The 27139-nt window shown below is 43.0% G+C and overlaps 1 protein-coding gene across 3 annotated transcripts in view; it reads right to left on the bottom strand.

Moving 5' to 3' along the window:
* Nucleotides 1-26136, bottom strand: part of LOC125464714 (uncharacterized) — a 49690-nt gene extending 23554 nt beyond the window's left edge. Inside the window, exons 1-7 of one of the 3 annotated variants that reach the window (XM_048557447.2) lie at nucleotides 26112-26136; nucleotides 23393-23438; nucleotides 23038-23163; nucleotides 21725-21821; nucleotides 20169-20233; nucleotides 1221-1317; nucleotides 2-120 (exon numbers count right to left, since the gene is read on the bottom strand). In XM_048557447.2, coding sequence (XP_048413404.2) covers nucleotides 2-120; nucleotides 1221-1317; nucleotides 20169-20233; nucleotides 21725-21821; nucleotides 23038-23163; nucleotides 23393-23422 — 534 coding nt within the window. In that variant the 5' untranslated portion in view covers nucleotides 23423-23438; nucleotides 26112-26136. The other 2 variants (XM_048557446.2, XM_048557449.2) reach the window with 2 other exon arrangements.
* Between the last annotated feature and the right edge of the window lie 1003 nt (nucleotides 26137-27139).

Here is a 27139-nt window from a genome sequence, read left to right as displayed (position 1 = left end):
CCTTTATATCAATTTGTCCATCCCTATCCTTATCTTGCTTAATAAAGGCTGTTTTGTACAACAACGTTAAAACTTCATCACAGCGGTAATGGGAACATAAGTATTGAGTTGGTGACATGCCTGCAATACAAAGCAGAAAATATTCCAACTTTATTCAAAGTGATGTGCTATACCAAGTGTGACTTGAATGCAATTTTATAACTTTTTTTTGTCTCTGTGAATACTTTCTGCCCTGAAATAAACTCTAGTTATAGGAGAGAGGAGGCAAGTTTTTTAATACTAAATGTATGATTAATTCTGCAGATAGATGTTTTAGCTTTGTGTTGTGCACACAAGCATTAAACAGGAGAAAACCAGGTGCACCATGGACACATTCTGTCTAGTTTCCAAGGTGACTTTTCTTTCGGTTTCAGGGTGCTATGTTTCTATGGTTTTTAAACCAATTTTCCTGGTCCTCTTCATATGGATGCTGAATAAGATTCGTGAATCAGATGTTTGCTGGTCACCGGTCATTGGATGTTGGATCAACTACATCAAGGGGATCTGAGTAATCTCACTGTTTCATTTCTAGGGGCTTGAAAATGGAATAGTCAAGAAAGTTAAATAAGGAAAGTGTAGTGATTGTATAAGGTCAGCCAGATGGACCTCATATAATATGAGATCCCTGATTGGGGCTGTTAATCTGGTCCAGTCATGAAGCCCTGATGGATATAAACAGGAGTGTCAGACACCTTGTTAAATCTAAGAACTGGCTCTGAGGAAGCGGGACCAGTGTCAAGTATTATACGTGTGTAAATAAAGGGTGATTTGGTTACGGGATACCAGTCTCTGTGGAGTAATGTCAGAAAGGAACTGAAGTCCTGTCATACCACTGAGTTTTTGTTTATTCCCTCATTCAAAAGATGTTACTTCTTTCTCAATATTGTTATTTCCTTTCATGCCCCTGACGTCGTCCTTCTCTTAAAAGGTGTTGCTGTAGGTGTGTCAAAACTGGCAGCCGTTTTGGAATTCTGACCCAGCCCCATCACCTGCCACACCCAACCGCAGAAAACCTGTAAGTTACCTATGTATTACACATTTCATGCTGCCAGCCTTCCTAATTCCTGACAACATCAATGTCATGGTAAATCAGTGAAGATCACCTGAGTCACCTCATTGTCCAGAAAATTGCTTGTTGATGCTCAACATTAAATGAGATAACGACAGCAACAAACAGTTACCTTCAAGTAAGCGAACATCCATGGGTAGGTCAAACCGTATGACATGTTTAGAAAGACTTACAGCGGAAGAACTTTCGTTGCCTCCCTGCTGATTGGTCTGGAATGAAAAAAGTGAAATCAGTTGAAAAATACAAATGTTTTCAAACAATTTGCTGACTTGTCTTCACCTGTTTCAGCATGGAACTGAAATGCAATTCAACAGGAAGTGCCATAGAAAGTCCCATGTTAGATCTCCATTCAATGCAGCTACTTCGACACTACCCAAAAGTAATGAACAAAAGTTGAAGAACTTACACCAAAAGCTCATTGTAATTTGTTTCAGTTATGTCAAAAGTCACAACTTCAGTGCAGTTAGCAACCAACCAAGAGGTTATGAGTGATTTTAGTGATTAATTTTAAATTAGTTACATTTCCTTAATGGCTAGATTTCAAATCAAAATCATTTGCAATCATCCTGTGAGGATATGAAATCAAGTTGGGTGGAACTACGGTATCTGAAAAACATAATCAATATTCATTCAGATAGCTGTTTATGGATTGCTAGGCTTGTGATGTATTGGGTCCCTTTGAAAAAAATTTAAAAGAAACTAACTGTATCAAAAAGTAATAAAACAGAACTGTATTTCCATTTCATCTTATCTTGTCTCTTAGAATTGATTCCTACACTCTGCATACAGAAGAACTAGTTCGAATGCAATCTGGAGTTATGCAGGGAAACATATTAACCACAGTGCAACTCTACAAACAGCACTGAGATGAATGAGGAGGCCGTGACAAAACGAGACCAAAAAAACACCTTTCACTACACATACGTTAAAAACAAGAGGATAACTAGGAAGAAAGTAGGGCCACTCAAGGATAAAGACAGGAAGTTGTGTTTGGAGGTAGGGGGTGTGGGTGAGATTCTAAATGCATGCTTTGTGTCAGTATTCACCCAGAAGAAAAATATGGAGGCCCTGAGATTTGTGTGGCGTATGCTATTATGCTGAGGCATTTTGAGACCAAGAAAGAAGTGGTGTTGGGTGTATTGAAGAGCATTAAATTTGATAAGTCCCCAGGGTCCGATGGTTTCTACCCCCAGGCTATTGAGAGAGTCTAGAGAGGAGATTGCTCGGGTCTTGACCAAGATCTTTGTGTCCTCATTAGCCACTAAAGAGGTCACAGAGGACTGGTGGGTATCTAGCATTATTCCTCTGTTCAATTAGTGAAATGGGGATAATTCAGGATATTATAGATCAGGGAATCTCACCACATTGGTTGGAAAACTATTGGAGAGAATTCTTAGGCATAGGGTTTACATACTGCATTTGAGTTTGCTCACTGAGCTGGAAGGTTAGTTTTCAGACGTTTCGTCACTTTTTTTTTTTATTTGAAAAAATATACTTTATTCATAAGACATACAAAAAATAAAACATATTTATACACCTACCCAGTCATGCAAGCCACTCTGGGTTACCCAGGGGGCACATACACCAACTAAAAGGAAAAAAAAAAGAAGAAAAAAACAAAGCAAAGAAAATACCCCGGCAGTCGTCTCCCCGCACAGTCCCTGTTGGCCCCCTGACCAGTTGGGGAAGGCGCCAGCTGGGCCCAGTTACCAGATAGGGCCCTTTTTTCTATTCTGGACGAGGGGTTTCATACGGTGGCCTTTCCCCACCGCGCCTTGGCGGCAGCTGCCCCAAGCTTTAGCGCGTCCCTCAGCACGAAGTGCTGGACCTTGAAGTGCGCCAATCTGCAACATTCGGTCGGGGTCAGTTCTTTCAGCTGGCAGACCAGCAAGTTGTGGGCAGACCAAAGAGCGTCTTTCACCGCATTGATGGTCCTCCAGGCGCAGTTGATGTTGGTGTGCGTCCCGGGAAACAGCCCATAGAGCACGAAGTCCCGCGTCACGGAGCTGCTCAGGACGCACCTCGACAAATACCACTGCATCCCCCTCCAGACCTCCTGCGCATAGGCACACTCCAGAAGGAGGTGATCGACAGTCTTGTCCCCCCCACAGACGCCTCGAAGGCAGCGTGTGGTGGCGCAGAGATTCAGGGCATGCATAAAGGATCTCACTGGCAGAGCCCCTCTCACTGCCAGCCAAGCAATGCCCTTGTGCTTGTTTGAAAGATCTGGCGATAAGGCATTCTGCCAAATGACTTTGGCAGTCTGCGTGGGGAACCACACAACGGGATCCACCCTCTCCTTTTCCCGAAGGGTCTCGAGGATACTATGTGCTGACCACTGCCTGACGGCCTTGTGGTCAAAGGTGTTTCCTTTCAAAAATTTCTCCACGAAGGACAGGTGGTACGGGACAGTCCAACTACTCGGAGCGTTCCACGGCAACGAGGCCAGGCCCATCCTTCGCAACACCGGGGACAGGTAGAACCTCAGTAAGTAGTGACACTTGGTGTTTGCATACTGAGGATCTACGCACAGCTTGATGCAGCCGCTCACAAAAGGTGGCCGTCAGGGAGAGGGTGGCGTTCAGTACGCCCTTCCCCCATTTTCCAGGTCTTTGTACATGGTGTCCCTGCGGACCCGGTCCATCCTCGACCCCCAAATGAAGTAGAAGATGGCCCGGGTGACCGCAGTGGCGCAGGTCCAGGGAATAAGCCAGGCCTGCACCACATACAACCGTACCGAAAGCCCCTCGCACCTGACAACCAGGTTCTCACCCGCGATGGAGAGGGATCGGAGCGTCCACCTGCCCAGCTTCTGCTTCAATTTGGCGATACGCTCCTCCCAAGTCTTAGTGCATGCCCCAGCTCCACCAAACCAAACACCCAGCACTTTCAGGTAGTCTGTCCTGACGGTGAAGGGGATGAAGGAGCGGTCGTCCCAGTTCCCGAAGAACATGACCTCGCTCTTACCCCTATTGACTTTGGCACCTGAGGCCAGTTCAAACTGGCTGCAGATGTCTAATAGTCTACTCACCGACCGACGATCGGTGCAGAAGACGGCGACATCGTCCATGTACAGGGAGGTCTTGACCTGAAGGCCTCCGCTGCCTGGGATAGTCACGCCCTTCAGGCTCACGTCCTTCCTGATGGAGGCGGCGAAGGGCTCCACACAGCACACGAACAAGGCAGGAGAGAGTGGGCAGCCCTGCCTGACTCCAGATCTAACAGGAAAACTCTGATTCCCACCCGTTGATCGAGACTGCGCTAACGATGTTGGCATAGAGCAGCCGGATCCAATTGTGGATGCCCTCCCCGAGCCCCAATTTGGAGAGGACGACCCTCATGTAAGCATGAGAGACCCTGTCGAAGGCCTTCTCCTGGTCCAGGCTGACGAGGCAGGTGTCCACCCACCTGTCCTGTACGTAGGTGATCGTATCCCTGATGACTGCGAGGCTCTCAGCGATCTTCCTGCCCGGCACAGCACAGGTTTGGTCAGGGTGAATCACTGACTCCAGGACAGACCTGACCCGGTTGGCTATGACCTTGGCCAGGATTTTGTAGTCCACGTTCAAAAGTGAAATGGGACGCCAATTCTTAATTTCTTCCCTCTCCCCCTTCCTCTTGTAAATGAGGGTGATGATGCCCTTCCTCATGGACTTGCACATTTCCCCTGCCCGAAGCGCACTATCGTACACCTCCAGCAGGTCCTGGTCGACCAGGCCCCACAGAGCGGAATACAGCTCAACCGGTAAGCCGTCGCTTCCGGGAGTCCTATTCCTCTCCAAGGACTTGAGGGGTCTGGTCAGCTCGTCCAGGGATATCGGCCGGTCCAGCCACTCCCTCGTGCCGTCGTCTAAGACCTCCGTGATAGATGACAGGAACGACTCGGAGGCCGTGCTGTCCGTGGGCTTCGTGTCGTACAGTCCGGCATAGAAGGATCTGCTGATCCTCAAAATGTCAGGCCAAGCCGTCGTCCTCCTTCAGCCGGCTAAGCACAGAGCTCTCTTTGTGCACCTTCTGAAAGAAGAAACGCAAGCACGTCTCATCCTGCTCCATGGAGCGGACCCTGGACCGGAAGATTATCCTGGAGGCCTCCGCGACAAAGAGCGAGGCTTGCTGGCCCCTCACCTCGCGGAGGTCCTCCGTGACATCGACCCCCATCAACTGCAGAAGGAGCAGGTTCTGCACCCTTTTCTGGTGTCGCGACAGCTTTCCCCGCCTCTCTCTTGCCTTCTGAACACCCTTGAGGACAAAGAACCTCTTGATGTTCTCCTTCACCGTCTCCCACCAGTCGCCTGGAGACTCAAAGAGGGGTTTCACGGTTCTCCAACCGGCGTACTCCCTCTTAAGCTCCTCGACGTTCTCTGGAGTCAACAGAGTCGTGTTGAGCTTCCATGTCCCCTTGCCGGCCGGCTGGTCGTCCTGTAAGTGACAGTCGGCCAGCAGGAGGCAGTGGTCAGAGAAGAACACCGGCTCGACGCCGGTGGACCTGACCGAGAACGTCCGTGACACAAACAGGAAGTCTATCCTTGAGCAGATAGACCCGTCTGGCCGCGACCAGGTGTACCTCTGCTGCGTTCCGTCTGCAGGGGTGCTGAAGACGTCGAGCAGCTTGGCGTCCTTCACTGTGCCCATCAGGAATCTGGACGTGACGTCCAGTTGACTCCCCCCACCCGCTGTCCCCACGCCGGATCTTCCATCTGCATCAATGATGCAGTTGAAGTCTCCGCCTAGGATGACCGGCCTGGACGTAGCCAGCAGGGGTGGAAGCAGCTGCAGGACGGCCAACCGCTCACTCCGTACCGCTGGGGCGTACACGTTGATCAGCCTCAGGGGAGCATTTCTGTAGGTGATGTCAGCCACTAGGAGGCGCACCCCCCCACCACCTCCTGAACTTGAGAGATGGTGAAGTCGCGCCCCCGCAGCAGAATAGCCAGGCCCGAGGAGCGACAGTCGTTACCCCCCGACCAGATCGAAGGCCCACAGGTCCAGGAGCCGGACCATTTCCCGTACCTGCCGAGGTGCGGTATCCCGCACTCCTGCAGAAACAGGAGGTCCGCCTTGATGGTGGTCAGGTAGGCCAACGTGGACACACATCTCGCAGTTGACTTGACGCTGCGCACATTAATGCTCGCAACTCGTACCCCCATTGTGGGCAGTGACCGCAGTACCCTTCCCAAGTCCAAGGTCCAGCCCCTCCATCTGTCCCTTCATGCCCATTGCCCAGGCTAAGTGCTGGACGCTCTCCGGGCTCAGGAAACCGCCCGTGCTGCCTTCCGGGTGGCATCCCCCCGTCAGGGGTGCGGAGGCAGGAGGGTCCGGCTCCGGGTCAGGCTGGGGACGCGCTGTTTCCTCCTTCCCACCTGGGAGTTCCAGGGGGCCCTCCGGTGCTCCAGCGGCACTTGACTGGGTGTCGGAGGGAGCCTCAGGACGCCTCCCGTCACCTGGAAGCGGGGTGCTGCTTTCCTTTCCCCTCGAAACCTTTAACTTCTGCTTCGGGTGGGCCCTCTCCGAATCCTCCTCGTCAGAGGAGCTCTTATAGCCCCCCTGTAGCTGCCTCTTCCCGCCTGATGGTTGCAGTTCCTGGGCCTGTCGATGCACCTTCCTCCTCGCTTTCCGGACCGTTGTCCACTCCCCTGGGTCGCCTGTCGCCGCCTCCATTGGCTCCGGGTTGTCAGGGGGGAATCGGAGCCTGCAGGGGTACTTTGCTGGCCTCGGGCCCATCCTGCAGGGCTGGGCCCTCCTGCACGGCCTGGCCCTCCTGCACATTAGTGGGGTCCTTACTGGGCCCTGGTGCCTTCCTCTCCTCCGGGAGGGCTGGCCCCTCATTTCCCCTGCCGGCGACCTGGGCGTAGGTGGTACCCCGCCGCGGGCATGCCCTATAGAAGTGGCCCGCTTCCCCGCAAAGGTTGCAGCTTCTCTCTCGTGGGCAATCCTTTGCAAGGTGTCCCTCCTCCCTGCAGATGGTGGCTTTGCAGTCGGCCGCCATGTGACCTGACCTACCACAGGCATGGCAGACTTTAGGTTGTCCTGCATAGGTCAGGTAGCCCCTGCTCCCGCCGATCACGAAGCTGGACGGTGGGTGTGCGACATTCCCGTCTGCGCCCATCCTCAGCGTCACCTTGACCTGCCTCTTACTCGTCCAGATGCCAAAGGGGTCCATGATGTCGGTTAGGTCCCCTTCCACCTTCACATACCTTCCGAGGAAGCTCAGGACATCAACTGCTGGCACATGCGTGTTGTACATGTGTACAGTCACCATACGGCTCCTCTGCTCTGGCATCACAAACAGTGGGACAGCGGTCAATACGAAGAGGGGGCCCTCACCTCCTTTCTCCTTGAAAACCTCCAGGAAGCGCTGGCAAAGCTTGGAACTCCTGAAGGTCACGTCGTAAAAACCTCCTCCGGGGAAATCCTGCAGGCAGTAAATATCCGTAGCAGCGAACCCACAACAGTCCAACAGGACCCTGTTCACGAAGAAGGTGCGGTCCACAGGTGCACCTTCATCCGCCTTCTTTACAGAAACACGGATGGTGTTCCGGACCCCCTGACCTGGGGCACGAGCACATGCCACAGCCATCGTTGCAGGTTGGCTGCTCCCCTGAACCAGCGTTAGGCCGAAGCCAGCATTAAGATCCACTGGTTGCAAGGGTGCACAGCCAACCCGACGTCCTCCTTTCACCTCCAAGATAGCACTCTCCTCCTCTTGGTCCACAAGAGAGTGGGTCTTTATTGCGTTCGAGATGTAAGCTAGTTCACTGAGCTTGCCGGTTTGTTCCCAGACATTTCATCACTATTCTAGGTAACATCATCAGTGAGCCTCCGACAAAGCACTCGTGTTATGTCCCGCTTTCTATTTATCTGTTTAGGTTTCCTTGGGTTGGTGATGTCATTTCCTGTTCTTTTTCTCAGAGGATGGTAGATTGGCTCCAAATCAATCAACACATTGGCTCCAAATCAATGTGTTGATTGATTTGGAGCCAATCTACCATCCTCTGAGAAAAAGAACAGGAAATGACATCACCAACCCAAGGAAACCTGAACAGATAAATAGAAAGCGGGACATAACACGAGCGCTTCGTCGGAGGCTCACTGATGTTACCTAGAATGGTGACGAAACGTCTGAAAACTAACCTTCCAGCTCAGCGAGCAAACTCACATCCAGAACCTCAACCTGAGCTACAAATCTTCTCAAAACTTGCTAGGGTTTACATACATTTGGATAAATGAAGCCTAATTGGGGACAGTTAGCATGGCTTTGTGCAGGGCAGGTCATGCCTTGATTGAATTTTTCAAGGAGGTAACAAAGGTGATTGATGAGGGTAGGGCAGTGGATGTTGTCTGCATAGATTTTAGTAAGGCTTTTGACAAGATCCCTCATACTAGGCTCATCGAGATTGATGGGATCCATGGTGGCTTGGCCATTTGAATTGGCTTGCCCACAGGTGGCAGAAGGTAGTGGTGGAAGGGTGTTTTTCAGGCTGGAGGTGCATGACTAGTGCTGTTCCTCAGCGATCTGTACCATGATCTCTGCTGTTTGTGACATATATAATCAACAAGGATGAAAATGTAGATTGGTGGGTTAGTAAATATGCAGACAATACAAAGACTGGTGGACTTGTGGATAGTGTAGAGGGTTGTCAAAGGACACAGTGGGATATAGATCAGTTGCAGAAATGGGCAGAGAAATGGCAGATAGTGTTTAATCCAGGTAGTATGAGGTGTTGCACTTTGGGAAATCAAATGTTAAGAAAAGTATACAGTTTATGGCAGGACCATGAACAGCATTGGTGACAGAGGGATCTTGAGGTTCAAGTCCGTAGCTCCCTGAAAGTGGCCACACAAGTAGATAGGGTGGTGAAGAAGTCATATGATATGCTTGCCTTTATTGGTCAGGGAATTGAACACAAGTGTTAGGATGCCATGTTGCAGCTTTGTAAGACTTTGGTCAGGCTACACTCAGAGTATTACATTCAGTTCTGGTCACCACATTACAGGAAGGACGTGGACACTTTGGAGAGAGCACAGAAGAGGTTTAGCAGGATGCTACCTGGACTAGAGGGTATGAGCTTTAAGGAGATGTTAGAAAAACCTGTGTTGTTTCCTCTGGAGCTGCAGAGGCAGAGGGTAGACTTGATAGAAGTCTATAAAATTATGTGATGCATAGATAGGGAGGATGGTCAGAATCTTTTCCCCAGAGTTGAAATATCTAAAACTAGGGGGAATGTATTTAAGGTGAGAGGGGGAATGTTCAAAGGGAATGTGAGGGGCAATTTTTTTAACAGAGTGTGATGGGTGTCTGGAAATGCTGCCAGGGGTGATGGTGGAGGCAGGTACGATAGGGGCATTTAAGATACTTTTACATAGGCACATGAAAATGCAAGAAATGGACGGATTTGGATTAAGGTCAGGCAGAAGAGATTAGTTTAATTTAGTGTCATATTTAGCACAACATTGGGGGCTGAATGGCCTGTTCCTGTGCTGTATCATTATATGTTCTATGTTTTAGTGCAATAAAATCCTTAATGTGCATCTGCAGCATCAAGTAAAACAGTGTTAATGTCTCCTCCTTGAGGTAGTGCCCCAAGAGAAAAAAGAAAGCAAGACTCTCTTAGAACTATATGGAATTTAAAACTAGAATGGTATATACTGAACCTTATCATTTTAAAGGTTGTGTTTCAATCAGTCTCATTTTATCTTATTGCTATCATACACAATGTGCATAATGACAAACTCTTTCAAGTTACCTATCAAATCGGGTATTCCAAAATAAATGAAGGCTTGTCAAATATTTTGTTTGACAGAAAGTGCAGATCAATGCTCTTTGATTCATTAGCAACCCTAAAGAGCAGGAAAATAAATGTCTCCTCTAACCAATTGTAACAAGCAAAATAACATGGGCTTGACTTCCTTCACTAATGCAGGGCCAATACGCATCAAGCAATCTTTAAAAATTGTGGGTGGAATCAAATCCAACATTTTTGCTGTTGGCTTGATTTTCTCAGCCAAATCCCAATGGGTTAGATTCAGGTCAGAGGTTTATTTTAAAAAAATAATCTCCAAGGTAAACATGTATTAAGCCAGAGGACTGCTTTCTCATTTCAGAGAGACAACTGGTGGTGGTTGAACATGAGGGTCATCATGCCTCAGGTGAGGAGTGAGGTTGAGAAGGAGAGTTCTGTGCTGTAGCCTTAGTCAGTTTTCTCTCTCACATTAATGTGAATTCTGACAAAGTCTATCATTCAGATGGTTAATGCCTAACTGTGACCATTATCTAAGATAAATGATACTTCAATCACATTTCATTAATGAGCAGAAAAACAAAAAAAATTATTTTAACATACTTATCTTCAAGTATGTGGCAAATGGATTATTAAGTATTAATATGCAAACAAATTGTTGATACTTTAAATTCAAATGCACATTCATTCACAAATATGATGGACAGGATAGATGAGACAAATAGTTTTCGGGACTATTGTGGATAGAAAATATCGGTGAAAAGGAACAAAGTCTGTGGCTCAAGAGTCCAAACTGAAAGGTATAGAATGAAAGGTTTTCTCACAGTTTGTGTTTTGTTTCTGGAGAAGATATCACAGTGTTCTTGACCATGTCGGTACTCAATTTAGTCACTTGGGCCCAGGTCTTGGCTTGAGTTAGAAGTTTCCTTTTTACAGATTCCTTAAGTGTTACTTCTTTTCCACTCATAAAGAGAGTAAAAGAGACTGATCTCAGGTGCTTGCAAAATTTTGGTGGTCTAAGTCAACTGCCGTCTCACCTCTCAGTTCTCCGAGACTCTTACACAGAGAACCAATCCAAAATTTCTTGCTGAGTAGTTTCGTCTCTATCCAACCATAAAGCAGCTGGTACCATTTACTTTCAAATTTAGTTTCTCAAACACAAATTGCTTCACCTTGTATAACCAATGATTGGCCACATAGATCTACTTTCCTTTTGAGTGTGTAATAAAAACAACAAATAAAGACCAAATTTTTCAGTTTAGATTTTGAAATAAAAAATGTGTAGTTCTTGTAACATTGCAAAATACATGATCTGGTTATTCTCACATTTCTGCTTTCCAAAGCTTGCCCTAACAAAATTGGCTTCTGCATTTGTACGACAGTGATTTCATTTCCAAACTATTTCATTGCTTGTAAGGTTCTTTTGAGATATTATGCAGTCAAAACAAAAGGATTGCATAAATGTAAGACTTCCTTTCTTTGTAACGGAAACACTTGGAGATCTAAGAGAAAAGAGCAGGTGAGTGGAATTAATTGCATAAGTCTTACAAAAGTGGAGCAGGTCTGATGAACATGATGAGTCCCATCTGTGCTATATAATTCTATCAATTCCTGCTTCTGAACTGAAATTTAAATATTTCTCTTGCAACACTAGTCTGGTTTTCAGCTTTCCATCTGTTTGAATTTGTCTTCCAAATGTAAAAGATGGCTTGAAGGCCAAGTGAAGGAAAATAGATGCTTGCACTGTGATTCCCAATGCTGGGCAGCCAACCCACATACAGAGTAGAACAGGTAGGGCAGCATGGTGGCTCAGTGATTAGCACTGCTGCCTCAAAGCGCCAGTGACCTGGGTTCAATTCCACCCTCAGGCGACTGTCTCTGTGGAGTTTGTACATTCTCCCTGTGTCTGCGTGGGTGTCCTCTGGATGCTTTGGTTTCTTCCCACAGTCCAAAGATGCACAGGCTAGGTGGACTGGCCATGCTAAATTGCTCATAGTGTCCAAGGATGTTTGGGTTAGACATTGGGAAATACAGGCCTAGGGGTTTGAGTCAGGGGTGGGATATCCTTCAGAGAGGAGGTGTGGATTTGTTGGGCTTTTGACCTGCTCCCACACTGTAGGGATTCTATGATACACAGTCTGTAAAGGTAAGGAAAGCATAAATGCCAGTTTCAGAAAGATAGATTTAGAAGTCAAATTCCATCACCTTAAGGAATGAAAGTGGGCTTCTTCTGAGCCAAGAAACATAATGGTTCTTAAATCTTTTACTCTCCAACTATTGCTCCTCACTTTTCAGAGGATTTCTGGTTTTGCAGTGGTGAGTTCTCTCAACAGAACGGAAAGACTGCCAGGCACTTACTCAATACACATAACCAAGGTTAGCCAGCAAAATGGATCAAGGTTACAGGGGTCTGGGGAATTCGGCAGAAAAGTCACCCTGTCTCACTTTGGCAGCAATACTATCTCAGTGCAACATCCAGACTCAGATATGACAATGTTTTTAGTTGCATATTCTGGTCCAATATCTTTATTCTTTCAATGAAGCTTCATAGTAATAAACTAAATGATTTTTTTTCAATTATCAACCTCTAATTACTGGATCGTTTGGTAAAGCATCCCAGTAAAACAAATTATCAGTGATTAGTGATGTGACAGTGATTTTACTTCATAAGCTAACAATTTAGGAAGCATAGCTTGTGAATGTAGTGAACACAAACCACATCTGACAAACGAAGATAGTTTGAGGATAATTGAAGTGTGAGAGCAGAGGCCAGGTTTGTCAGCTGCCCTCAGTTCGACAACAAGTGATCATAATATCAATTACTGCCATCAGCCAATGAGGCTAAACATCCTTTTTATAACAGCTTTTGGAGTACAAATACATTCAAATGAAAGTGATATTATGAAACCCTTCAAAGACTTACATTCCATCAGCATCTGCAGCGGCTGGCATCATTACTGAAAAGGTTAAGCCACTTTAAAGTTATTATCATAAATGCAATTCAGTGCCAACAGGCTTCTACAGGGCAATGTTGGAGATTTTGGAATTTTAACTCTTTGTGGGTTTTTTTTTGAGTAAGTCCTGCCGTGTAGTTTGTTTCCAATGGCTGTGGAAGGATTTACTGCAGCATCACAGCTTTAATATTATTTCTCTGATCATCATCAACTAAGCTTAATTAACTTATTTGTACACAAGTATCTGCATGAGTAATACTGGGCTAATTAATAATGAAAGTAAAAGACATACTGCATCTTCAGACGTCTGTGCTTCCTTTTATTAATGCTTGCCATCTTTTAAAAGGCATAATTGTAATGAGCTTTATTTATTATGTATTTTGGCTTAATAACCAAAAGCTTAACCCTGGGACTTTGTAAGGCAATCAACTTTTCAATCTAAACAGGACAATAGTGACTTCTTTATGCTGCAAAGATTTATGTTTCAGAATTCTAGATTCTTAAGATTGCTTATTTTTGACCATATTCACTTCTATATTTTCAAAAATTAATTTGTGTGGCATGATGCAAGGTTATCTATTGACCTTACTTGTCTCCCATTGAGAAGGCAGTGGTGAGCCACTGTATTGAATACAACTAAGCAACTTACTAGGCAAGGGTTGTTTCAAGTCAACCATATGGCTCTGGGTCTGGAGTCACACAAGTCAGACAGGGAAAGGACAGCAGATTAGCTTTACTGAAGAGCAGCAGTGAATCATATAGTTTTTTTGGCTACTTTGACAGTTTTGTAGTCATTATTGCTGACGATTACTTTTTACTTCAAGCTTATTGAATTAACTGAATTCAGATTGGCGTTCGTTATGGTGAAAATTCATGCCTCCAAGTCTACAAATCACTCACCCAGGCCTTAGGATCATTTATCCAGTATGAGAACCACATTGCAAACGTGACAGATTTAGGAGCAGAATTACGCCATTCAGCACATCAAGACTGATATGTTTCTCAAACCCACTCTCCAGCCTTCTCCCCATAATTCTTGATCCCTTTACTCATCGAAAACCTATCTATCTCCGTGTTAAATACACATTAAAGACGTGTGAGGGAAGACCTGGTGTGAGTCTCTTTAGAGGGCAACAACATTCCACACAAACCAATACACTATATCGGACACTGACTTGTAGTGTTCCTGAACTCTGTTGATCTTAGTCATTAGCTGTTTGCTATCCACCTCCCTGCCCCAGACATCAATAGGCCACCTCATTCATATCAACAGTTTTGGACAGAGAGGTTGGGAAAACAATACAGATGTTTTTGGATGAGGGGCAAAGTTGTCAGCAGAACCCATTGTATGCATTGTTCTTGTTTCCACATTCTGCAGCAGGCTCTGATCACAGGCACTGATCCATGCTCTGTCCTGTAAGGACATGATGTCAGGTATTATGCTTGCATATGGTATATTTTGGGCTACATGGTGACAGAAACAAGCAAAGATGTAACACAAAATTAAGAATTTTTTTTTTACAAATGTATTAGTTCACATACAATGCAATGTCACTCTTTCACCAAAACGTGCTGGAAACATTATTTTCTTTCTGAGCCTCCGACCAGGTCTTCATGTAGTCCCAGGTTCCACAGCTGGGCTGCAGGGAGCTTGCTCTGCACTGGAGCCTGTTGGCCTGGGAGGTTTGATCAGGAAAGCCAGGGGCATTTGTGACAGGCAAGGCCAACTGAGGGTCTTCTTGCAAAGGCACATGGTCCTCCTCAATTTTGAGGATTGGACAAGAGCAGGTAGGGTGGAGGTGGAGGGCTTGGCCAAGAGGAGACCTCTGAGGGTCCTTTGTGTGGTCCTTTCTCCAGCTTCCTTGCACCATTATATATCCTTCTGAGGAAAAGGCACTTGAATTGCATGCCAGGTTCCCTGAGTTTTTGTTGCCATGCCTTTCGGTCCTGAGGACCAATAGCTGGGGCGATGAAGTTTACATGTGTGTGCCCCTCCAGAAGACACTGAGAGTGCTGAGAGTGTTGATACCAACCACCAACCTGTCCAGACACTCGGATGTTTGAGACATCTGGTTCCCCATAGTGTAGCTACATTGCTGCAGCCTCCGTACAGTGAGAGCCGTTGCCTCCCACGTCATTGTCTGCTGCTCCTGTTCCTCCCTGTGCATGTGGACAAAGTTCCCGGATTGCTGGCACCACAGTCCTCTCCTGCCTGGGGCTGAGGCGGTGCCTGGTCTCCAGAAATCCCCTGACCAATGGAGACCTGGGGTTATTCTTCCACAGACAGCTGCAGAGGTGTCTCAGTGAGGTGCTCACCAGCTAGTGCTCCCAAACTTTCTCAGGCTAGGTGTCAGTGTCAGAGCTGGTGAGGGATACAGGAGGCAGCCTTCCCAATGCTTCCTCAGAGACCTTAGTACTCTCATTCTCTGAGGTTGGCTAGTGGAGCTGGCCATTTCTCTGCAGGGGTGATGGACATCCTGATAATCCCTATGAGAGAGAGAGGTGTCACAGCCACTGGTCTGAAGCAGCTGCAAAGGACGCTACCGATAGCTGGGTTAGTGCAAGAATTGCAGTGGAATGAAGAGTGGTACTCACTCAGTTAGCAGGAGATAGATGTCCTAGCATCACCACCAGAACAGTTCTCCTGCTAGGACCAAGATTCTCTCCTCCTACAGGTTATCCAGCACCTTCCTGCTTTACTGTGGGCTCTCTTTTCCTCTATTGAGAGAAAGTGAGGGATTGAATGTGATATTAGTGGCTGGCACAGCTATTAGTGCTGGTGCAGTGGTGGTGAAGGGTGCTGAGCTCATGAGCAGACACCACAGAGGATTAGTGGTATGGGAGCTTAGGATTGGAGTTTACAAGAAAGAGTGAGCGTGGAAGAGCATGGGCTTTGGTGGGAGTGTGTGCAATAACAAAGAAAAGTTGAGGTAGCAGGGAGAGGTGTGTGGCTCTTACCCTGGTGAGTGGAGAAGGCCATTGACACTTGAATTGCACAGTTAGATGTTCCCCCGCACTGTTGTGACAGCACTGCCCTGGATGGTAACTTTGGACCAGGCTGCTAGTGTCTGTCAGTGCAGACACATTTGCTTATCCTCTGGAAAGACAATGCCTCTCCTTTACACTAGGACATCTAGATCCATTCGGGAAATGCTGAGAACAGCTTCTCCTTCTCTGCCTTGTTCCAAGTCCATCCATTACCAAGCAGGGAAGCTTCGGAATGCTAGTGCTCGTCCGCGTGCACAATGATCTTTTGAGCATGGCACAGGCACTGGGGACGCTGATTGTCCAGCAGATACCTCCTGAATGGTGAGTTGTCCCAGGATAGCCTATGGTAAGACAGCGATGGAATCAGACGTGAGGGATGCTGTAGGAACAGCATCCATTGTTAGTGAGACACATTGAGAAATCATACTCGGCTCACAGTGAAAATGTCTTCAAAAAGCATGACACAACCTGCTTTTAGCCAAAGAAAGTAAGATGCGGCCCCAAAATCATTTTTTATATTACTACACATGGCAGTATTTCATTTGCTGGTGATTTATGATACTCTAAAGGCAGAAGTGAACACTACACCTGCTTATTACCTGGGGTAATTGTTGCCTCTTTGCAACTTTCAATTTCATTCTAAATGACAGCTAGTAACAAAACAAGATCACAGCTTTTAACCATGTTAATTTATCTAAACCGATAGCCCCATGCTTAATTCATGGAAAATTTTCATTAAAATTAGATATTTAGGAGGTAGGGGATGAACTTTTAGAGTACAGATTTGAATTTAAATCTCAAACTATTAAAGATTAAATAATACAAGCCCATTTTTGTAAGTACTTGTGTTACACCAAAGTTGAGATCTTGTAGGTTACAGATGAAAACCAGCCAGCTCCATTTGTCATTATTCACTGAAGCAGCAGACTGGAAATCAAGCCCCACTATTCGCAAAGTCATCACAGATGTGAAACTTTGATAAAACCTCCAGATCATTCAATTCTACCTAACTGTCCAATTGAGATGAGAAATGCATACCCAATATTTTCCTCTAACAAATAAATAATTACTTGTTGCAAATAAATTGTTTTTGGCTCATGGCAAAAGTACTCAATTTGAACTGCTCCCCTACAAATTTATAACTTAAACTCTACCTTCTTAAAGCTCCCATACACATACAGACAAACACAGACAAGACGAGACACAACTATTGAGGGTTGGGTAGAGAAAGAAGTCAGAGAAGCACAGTTCTGGCACCAATCTGGATCATCAACATTACTGAATTGTTTTCTTTCAGATCCTTTCAATTTTTTCTTACCAACTGTCTGGGGATGACGTATGAGTACGCTAATTCTCAGTCTTTCATTCACTGGTTAAGAAATTTCCCTTTGAGTGCTTCTGAAGGTGTTTCTTTTCCCCTTCTCCCTTCAACACATGACTTACAGAGAGAAAATCTTGCAAAGAAGGATGAGGAAGAGCAGCTAGCTATCAGGCATTTTCTTTTATTTCTCCCCAGAGAAGCAAATGAGGGAGAGAAATGGACATATTCTTTTCACAGTCTGGATTTTCCTGTGGCAGTGTTCATGCACAAGGCTGTAACCAGCTGCTGAGGAATGACCGATTCTCATTTGTCTCACTATACACGGACAACAAGGGGCACAAATTCAACTGGAGCAACACATCGATAATCGCAGAAGCCAAACAGAGATAAGCCAGGGGATTCCTGGAGGCCTGGTATTCCAACCGGAACTCCATCAACAAACACATTGAATTAGACATAATGGGAACTGCAGATGCTGGAGAATCCAAGATAATAAAGTGTGAAGCTGGATGAATACAGCAGGCCAAGCAGCATCTCAGGAGCACAAAAGCTGGCGTTTCGGGCCTAGACTCTTCATCAGAGTGACCCTCTGATGAAGGGTCTAGGCCCGAAACACCAGCTTTTGTGCTCCTGAGATGCTGCTTGGCCTGCTGTGTTCATCCAGCTTCACACTTTATTACATTGAATTAGACGCTGTGTACAAACCCAGTGAGAAACAAAACCAGAAGTAGTACTAACCACCCCAGCAACCTGAGGCATATAAATAACAGGTGGGACAGACACTGAAGCATCACCGGAGGCGCCCTGACAATGTTACTTAGCAGGGTGACGAGATGTTTGATACCAAACCCACTGGCTTGGCGAGTATGTCTACAACCTCATGGTCGTTATTACGGGGGTCCTCCTAACCCCAAAACAACTAGTGCTGATTGAGAGGCCAAACAAAATGTCTTTTGGAAAAGCTACCATAAACACACATAGATGGTTTTATTCCATCTGGAATGCTCCTTCATTGCTTGAAGAAAGTAACACTGTAGAGACAACCCACAATGCGTTCTTGCAACTTGTTTGTAAAACTGAAAACACTTCCTTACAATTTCCTTAGTTTAAAGCAGTGTCTTTTCACCTTCTTTTATCCCTCATTCCAAAACAAAACAAAATAAAAATGGTCTTTCCACATTGAAATGTTAGAGAACTTCGGTATATATGGTTGGAAATTCCTATTGCAGATTTTTTTTTAATTGGTAAATTCTCAACAGGTATTAACAGTATAAATGCAAATTGCAGAAATTCAAGTCTGTAGATTCCAGGATGTAAGCTGTGCGATGTAGACATATTTCACAGTTTGGATTTTAAACAAATGGAATGTGCATTTTTGCCTATATGCAATGAAGGGAGGAGCTTAACAATTAACTTGTCAGTGTTTTGACAGCCGTGATCTTGCAACTAGTGTGATGTGGAGGTGCCGGTGATGTTTTAGAAAGCAGCTGACTGAGGCCCTACTGCAAGTGATAATGGGAATTTATTTGTACTGAGTGTTTTATGGTTGGAGGAAGCAAACATTGAAATGCATTTGTTTGTTTTAACTTTAAGAATCAAGAATTGGTTGTTTCGCTGAGAAGACTAGAAATTGGAAAAGTCTTTGGGCAGTTCACGGATCACCCAGCTGGAGACAGACATAAAGAGCAGTTTCTCCTGGGAAAAGGGGTAAGTTCAGAACAGTTAGGAAATAGATTACCTCCGTATAAGAGATTTACTTTGAAAATTCCAGACCAACAAAGTGTTTGATTTAGAACTCTGAAGACATTACTTTTAAGCTTAAGCTCAGTTATGTGAATAGTCAAATAAAAAATTATCAAGTTCTCAAGACTGAGAATTTGAAAATATCTAAGTTAAACATATAGACATGATAGAAAAGGGAGCTCTCGCTCTCTCAGGTATTTGAGTACTGTAAAGTGACAAGAGATTTTGTCCTGCAATATGTTTCAAAAATTTTTAAATTATGGTATATGCAAATAGTTTAGTTTGTTGTACTTCATTTTCATTTCTTTGTGTAATAAACATCAGGAATAAACTGCTAATTTTGCTATCTCCCAATGTGTAATAAAATATTGTTTTAGTTTAAACAAAATTTCAGCAATGTGTGCATGTTTCAATGAAAAAATACTGCACGAATTTTTTTAAAAAATGATCTACCAAACCAAGTTTCAGTCTGGGAACCAACTTGTCCTGCAATTCCATCAACGTGATCATAACAATGCACCTCTCTTTAACATATCAAGTTAGCTTCCGTGGGCGGAGAACAATAAAGAACAACCACCTTCCAATGATAAGAGAAAGCTGCAAAACATGGCATGTAAATGTTTGATTGTCCCAGAGTGAAAACAGATCCAAACTCCCACAGAATGTATTCAAACAGAAAACATTCCACACGCTGATTGGAATCCAATAAGTCAAATTTTAATTTGTTTTTGGACTTTCGTTACCTGTCGTAATGAAAAAAGCTGATCAGTGATTGGCAAAATTTGGCAGGATGAAATTTTGCTCATTGCGTAAGATCTAGTGGCATTCTGAGCACAGGTAAGTATTAATAATGATGAAAGAATCAAGGCTTTGCATTCTGGTGATTTTAATATAAGGAATTATGGAGGTTCCAGTATGTTTAAATGCACAAAATAAAAACTGAAAGTACTACAGATGCTGTCAATCAGAAACAAAAATATAAATTGCTGGATAATCTCAGCAGGTTTGGCACTATCTGTAGAGAGAAATCAGAGTTAATGTTTTGGGTCAAGTGACCTGAGTTTTGAAGAAGGGTCACTCGACCCGAAATGTTAACTTTGATTTCTCTCCGCAAATGCTGTCAGACCTGCTGAGCTTTTACGATAATGTTTAAATGAACTATGAGTTGCTTAGATTATTTTAGCCTGGATTTATCACATACTGTGTCTGGATAATCATTCATCGTGCTGAATAGGCATGACCTGTAAGTTTACGCAGTTGGAAGCACACTTTTTTTTATTTTCTCTCAGTCTTTTTAAGAAGAGAAATGATTTTACCCTTTTTTGTTCTTGCACTTCTAATGGACTGGCAATGTCTCCAACTGGGATGTCCTTGGTGTTTGCTAAAGAAGTCACACAGAAAGACACATTATGCAGACTCATTGCACAGGGAGAACAAAGGAAGCTGGGTAATTCCATCCCTGCAGAAAATCTCTGAGCTGACATGTGACAACGTTATATCTTAAATATAGAGACATCAGGAACAAACTGCTAATTTTGCTATCTCCCATTTTGTGATCTGATAACAGCTAGTGAAAATTGAGGGAAATATCTATATCTATTATTTCACATTAAGGCAAATAATTGCAGTACAAACAGCACTTTAATATACCTCACTGAATGATGTATGCAGCCTCTCATCAACGCAGCAGCTGGCCCTATCTGGAATATTAAAATTGAAGACCTTCCTGGTTTCAAATTTTCCTTTACCAATGAGCCATAAAAAAGAAAAAAAACAGAATATATTTTAAAATTTTCCATTTATATGTTAAGAGATTTTGCTCCTGGCTATCCAATTCCATATGGTACTGCTGTCAAAGAGAGCATGAATTCAGCAGATGTATAACTGCAACTGTAAAGAGAAATCTGCATACAATAAGGAATCCACGTGCGTCTGTTCAATCTGTTCCTGCAGTATAGTATCAGTAAATAAAATGCACTCTGAATATAGAGAGGCTTAATGTTCCAGATGTTTTCTTTATTTACAAAGAAATAAAATGATAATTTAGATGACACATTTTTAACAGTTGCACAGACAGCTTTTTTGAAAGGAATGACATTTAATCTTATGTCTGACCAATTTTTCAATTATTTTAGCTGCCATTATGATGCATCCATCACAATTAAAGTCTACCCACAATAACCCCCAGAAAATGTCATCACAGGAAAAACCGAATGGTGAAAAATGGCAATTTCTAGTGTCAATCATCTGTCAGTCATTTATTATGCTGATGTTCAACCCTTCCTTTAGGTAATTTTTCTGCATTCGCAAATCTGTTTGAGTGTTCAAGCTATTATTAATAAATGGACAAGTATAATTAAACATCCTGAAGGTTGATGAGATGTTATATTACAGAGGAGTTGTAATCTGTTAGGCTCAACTGAGTGATTTGACTGTGCTTGTTCTTAGCAAAATGTTAAGCTAAAACTTTGTCATTTCCCAGAATTTGGGTTAGTTTTTGACTTTCTTTTTACCAAATAGGGATAACATTCAGGAACCAGAGAAAAGGGAACCTGACTCTGAATCAAATGACTCAGATAATTAAAAATATGCTATGGGTGTTCATGAGGGACAGATAACCAATTTCAAAAGGTATGCACTGAGGGATATGAAATCTGAACTGAACATCATCTGGATCAACCAGGCCAAAGCAACCTTGCAAGAAAACAGAAGTAAACGCACATCACCTTGTCAAATATGCTTTCACCTTGGTAAGTTCTGATAGGAATTCTTTCTGGATTAAAGGCTAAATTGCAGCACAATTTCAGGAGTACTTCACAAATTTATTTAATTAGCAGCTTCAGTTTTACTTACTATGATCACATTATGTTACCTTTAAGAGGAAACTCTTTTGAGCCATGTTTGAGCAGAAAGTTGTTTGGAAAATGTCCAGTTTCACAGATTTCTTCGAACAGCCAGTCATAGACATCCTGAGCGCAAAAAAGAAGTATGACCTTGTTTCCAGTTGCAGGCACATTTCATTACTATCTTGTGATCCTTTTAAAATAGGCAATGAATCATTGAGAATGAATCAAATCTAGTCTATTTCTGACAATAAGAAACCTTAAAATAGTGATCAAACTTTTAAGGTCTTCTGCACTGGCTACTCCAACCAGCAGCAATGGTGCCCTCTAATGGCTGATAAAAGCAATAGACGATTAGGTAATGGCTAAAATTTATATTAATGTTTAAAAATAAATTTGCACTTTTCATGGATAATAGTTTTATTTTAATGTGTTACTGGAGAACTTTTCTGTCACGAGTTTTTCAATATCATTGACATCTGACATCGCTCACCTCTGTAAAACTGAGAAGTGGGTAGGAGGGTGTTGGGAAGGCCACCCAGGGAATTCTATGCTCCAACCTGCAAGTTCCTCCCTGCAGATTGGCCATAAAATTCTGTCCTATTCCTAAGCAATTATCTGAAAGGATTTTCATCATCTTCTACATCTGGTTATTGCTCATATAGTCACCAGAAATGGTACTGACTCCAAGATAGTCAAAGAATGCATTCAAACAAAAATAGATGTTCACCTACTTTGAGCTACAGGGCGGGGCTGAATAGGCTAAGGCTATTTTCCCCGGAGCATCAGAGGCTGAGAGATGATCTTATAGAGGTTTATAAAAGCAGGAGGGGCACGGATAGTGTAAACAGACGAGGTCTTTTACCCAGGGTGGGGGAATCTAAAGCTAGAGGGCATAGGTTCAAGGTTAAAGGGGAAAGATTTAAAAGGGGCCTAAGAGGCAACTTTTTCACACAAAGTGCAGTGTGTGTATGGAATGAGCTGCCAGAGGTAGTGACGGAGGCTGGAACAATTACAACATTCAGAAGACATTCGGATGGGTATATGAATAGGAAGGGGTTAGAGGGATATGGCCCAAATGCTGGAAAATGGGACTAGATTAATCAAGGATATCTGGTCGGTGTGGACAATTTGGACAGAATGGACTGTTTCAATGCTGAACATCTCTATGAGTCTCTCGACGGAACATTGAGTGTCATATTATTTTAATGAATCATTATCATGGAACATCAACTAATGTGTATGATGACCTTAGCTAAGATAAGAGAGGAAGTATGTTTATGGAAATCAATTACTGTTAAAACTAAGACTGGTGCATCATACAGCAGCAGCCAGCCTGTACCTTCAGAGTGTTATAATCCAGGAAGATTTTGCTGTACTCCTTGTCTCTGAAATGAGCAATGATCTTTATTCTTCCTTTCTGAAGTTCTTTGAGAACACCATTCATTTTCTTCGTTTGAAGCAAAAGCTGTTTTGAATTCACAAAATGAATCAGATTTTGTTCACTCAACGCTTTTGATCATCTGTTAAGAACAAGATGACAACAAATCCTAACCCTTTATTGAGCTTGTGAATGTCAACTGCCTTACCTGCTTTACAGTGAATTTCTGAAGCATGATCATTTTCCATTTGTGGCCCCCCACTAACTGATAATATAGGCACTGATACAAGATTTTTACAGGTACACAGCTTCTTACCTTATTAAACCGGATCTTCATATGAGCCATCTTTTCAGCTACAGATCTGATGTAAGTGAAGGGAATATGTATCAGTCAGAAGCATTGAAGTTGCCGTTGAGTTGCCCTTTTATCCTTTATTCCCATTAAATGTGAAGACTGATTGAATTCCAAATACCAACTTATACTGCAAGTCCCATGGGAGTATTTATACTTCACATTACCAGGTTGTGTTCTTCATGTTGTGAATAATAACGTATGAACATAAGGAACAGGAGCAGGCCATTGGGCCCCTTGAACCTATGCCATCATTCAACAAGATCATAGCCGATTGGCTTGTTACCTTTACTCCATTTTCTATCCTGTTCCAGCCCCACTCTCAATCCCGGACTTCCTTCTCAATCAAAAATCCAACTTAGCCTTGAATATGTTCAATGAGCCACCCTCCTCTGATCACTAGGGAAGAGAATTCCCAAGATTAACAATCCCTTCAAAAAAGAAATTCCTCCTCATTTACTTTCCTTTTTTATTTGATGTTGTTTAATTTATCGAAGATACATTTTAAACATTTATAGCAACTTTAGAATTGTAAAATAAGTGGTCAGCAAGAACAGCCCAGAGGCAACTGACCATTGTTCAAACCAATCAGAATATCTAGTCAATTTTGCATGATGATATGAACATTGGCAGAGCTGTATAATGGATAGCAAAATAAATGAGGCCAAGATTAAACTATCAAGTAAAATCAACATTACCCTTATTTAGAGTTGCCTACTTGATAATTTATGGTGCATATGTTGTGTGATTAAAAGCATTTAACATTAATCAACAACTGAATACATTGAACATCTTTATGTTCTTAGGATTTGGAGCTTAGAAGTTACATGGTTCAGTTTTGACCAAGTCTTCATGCAGAAAGGAAACAGAGATGGAACAAACATGTACAGCTTATCAGGTATGAGGCTAAACAAATGAGGAAGCGTAATGGACAGTGGTTTTGAGTTTCGAGTTGCTGCCACTTTTCCAGCGCCATTTAGTTAAAATAGAACAATCTTCAATGAGCATGAAGTAACGCTCTTAAATAAATGCCTGACTCCTAAATAAATGTCTGAAATGGTACTATTCTATCGGGACATGATTAGTTCAGATAATGCCAGAGTGGTATCTATTTATCAGCTTCCAGCCCTCACGCCATGAAGAACCAATTTACTTCTACTACCAACGCAATCCACATTCAGGGCCATTTGTTAACAATGATGACACAAGAGTGTGTACAGAAGGCAGTGACCATGGGCCAAACTAATTGAGCACCAATCCAAAAATATTTATATGTATTTTTGACTAATAAACACTTCTCCATATATTTATGGACATTCAGTTTAACTGTGGTGCTCCCATTGCAGATTAGGATTTGCCCTTATGGGAGGAAAGCATTTCTTTAAATTTTGCATAAATAAGGAACTTTGGACGAAATAGCAACCAGGGGAAAACACCAACAGAAGAGAAAGAGAATTGACACAAGGAGTGGAATGCATTGTTTGTACTCCTAATCTGATTTCAATAAGATATAAGATTTACTTCAGAGAAGAGGACGAAAAGTAGTACAAGTGTACCTAGCCAATGTATAACCTGTATAAGGGGGCTTCTGGGGCAGTAACTCCGATTCTGGGCCAGAATGTCTGAGTTCAAAGTTCCACTTGCTATGGAAGTGGGTTATATATATATCCAAACAGATTAGATGTTTTAAAAGTCTTATAAATAGTACAACTGTAACTACTCTTCAAAACTATTTCATTTGTTGTGAAGTACTTTGGAGTGTTCTCCGATTATGAAAGGTGTAAGAAAAAGACAGTTTTTTAAATTTCAGACCTGGCAGAATTGAAAAGTTTCTAAAATTCTTTAACACCTAAGAGCTTTTCAACATTGTTTTCATCTGATAGACCATAGGAAATGCCATTTTTTTTGCAATGAGGACTGAGATTAAGAATACACCTAGTAGAAACTAATTGATAGACTCAATGCAAAAATGCAATTTAAAAACCTTTCTATTTTCCATTTCTCTGAAAGGCTCTTAGTAATGTCAAAATAACTCACGATTATGTCCACAAAAAGAAGTTATTTCTTTGATATCAACAACTTTTACTGAAGATGTAAACAACTTTGCACGGATTTTGTGTCCTTTCTCAAATTTATTGTTATACCATAATTAGAACTGTCGGATTAAAACTGGATGTAGCAGAGCTTTTCTTTGGTGGTTTAAATTCTGCCACGTATTTGTTTTTCAACCATTTTGCATCAATTTACAATACCAGATGCACTATATGGTCCCATTGATTCCTGTCAGTTTTTGTACCCTACAGAAATCTCTTCATTCCCTTCTTCACCTCAAACTATCATTGAATCACTCAAAAATTCCTCACTGGTGAATAATTGAGCAATAACCGAGCAATATGTGACACACATGATGGTACCACTACAAATTTAAAAACATTTTGGTCTTTCTAATTTTCAGAAAAGCCTTTAAGCAAACTATCTCAGAAGGACCTGTACCTCGTTTCAAATTCTGCACTCTTGACTCATTAAATAATCAGCATTCAAAATGTATATTACTTATTTGCATTTACCTTGTGGCTGGGTCCATCTCCTGAACATTAGCTGCCTTCTCTACTTATCACCCACCAGCAACTGGTCGGACACATAATAGAATATGGTGGAATTTCACTTTACATAATCTACTTACCATGACTTTAAGGGCTGATCTCTTGTGTTCAAATATATTGATTGAATCACATGATTTTTATGTACATTTCAGTTTATAGGGCATTTCATTCATTATGTCTTAATTATAAGTTATTTCGTTGCATCTAGAAATGACTGCCTTCATATGACAGGTTAAGCAGGAATGATTTTTGTTAACTATTCATCTAACTTGTTAGTCAAGCATCAGTTAGCAGAAGCTAACAGTTAAAGCTCTGCATGAGGTATTAAGCAGCAATGTAGAAAGGCATCTGTAATTCTCATATATTTTAATTATCTTTGTATGTATGTGATTGTTTAGCTGTTAAGCTATTGAGTTTTTAAAAATGGCCAGTTCTTTGATGTAGTTAATTGCATGTTTCAAGTTGCCTATTGAGGTTCACAGTGGAGCCATAACCATAGTAACATGAAGTTAGGGTAGAATGTATCGAGCCTGTGCTGCAGTCCCAACTCTTCAATTGAAGTTAATCTCACCTTGTTACCTTCTTTTCCATCCCTACTATGGTCTTCAAGTTTCAAATGAGATAAGTTTAAATTCAAGAAACTGAAAACCCAGATTTTCCTTCCATTGAGCTTCTTAGGCATAATTTTAAAGTGTTTGGAGGAAAGTACAGGGGAGATGTCAGAGATAGGTTCTTTACACAGAGAGTGGTGGGTGTGTGGAATGTGCTGCCGGCATGGGGCATAGTAGAGTCAGATACTTTAGAGACATTTGACCGACTCTTGGATAGGCCCATGGATGATAGTAAAATGTAGGGTGTGTAGGGTAGTTTGATCTTAGGGTAGGATAATAGGTTGGCACAACATCATGGGCCTAAGGGCCTGTACTGAGCTAAACTGTTCTATGCTCCATGAAATGAATGGAATAAAAATCCAGCAGGTCTGGTGAGGAGTGTGCGATCCTTTCCTTCACCATGCCATCTTTCTCTTAGTGCCTGGAAGTGATAAAAGTCTGATTCACAAAAAACATTTATCCAACAAATTATTACTACAGCAGGAAAGAGCAGAATT

Source organism: Stegostoma tigrinum, chromosome 27 (assembly GCF_030684315.1).
Source record: "Stegostoma tigrinum isolate sSteTig4 chromosome 27, sSteTig4.hap1, whole genome shotgun sequence".
Lineage (NCBI taxonomy): Eukaryota > Metazoa > Chordata > Chondrichthyes > Orectolobiformes > Stegostomatidae > Stegostoma > Stegostoma tigrinum.
The sequence above is the reverse complement of the archived record's forward strand: the minus strand, read 5'-3'. Positions and strand labels throughout refer to the sequence as shown.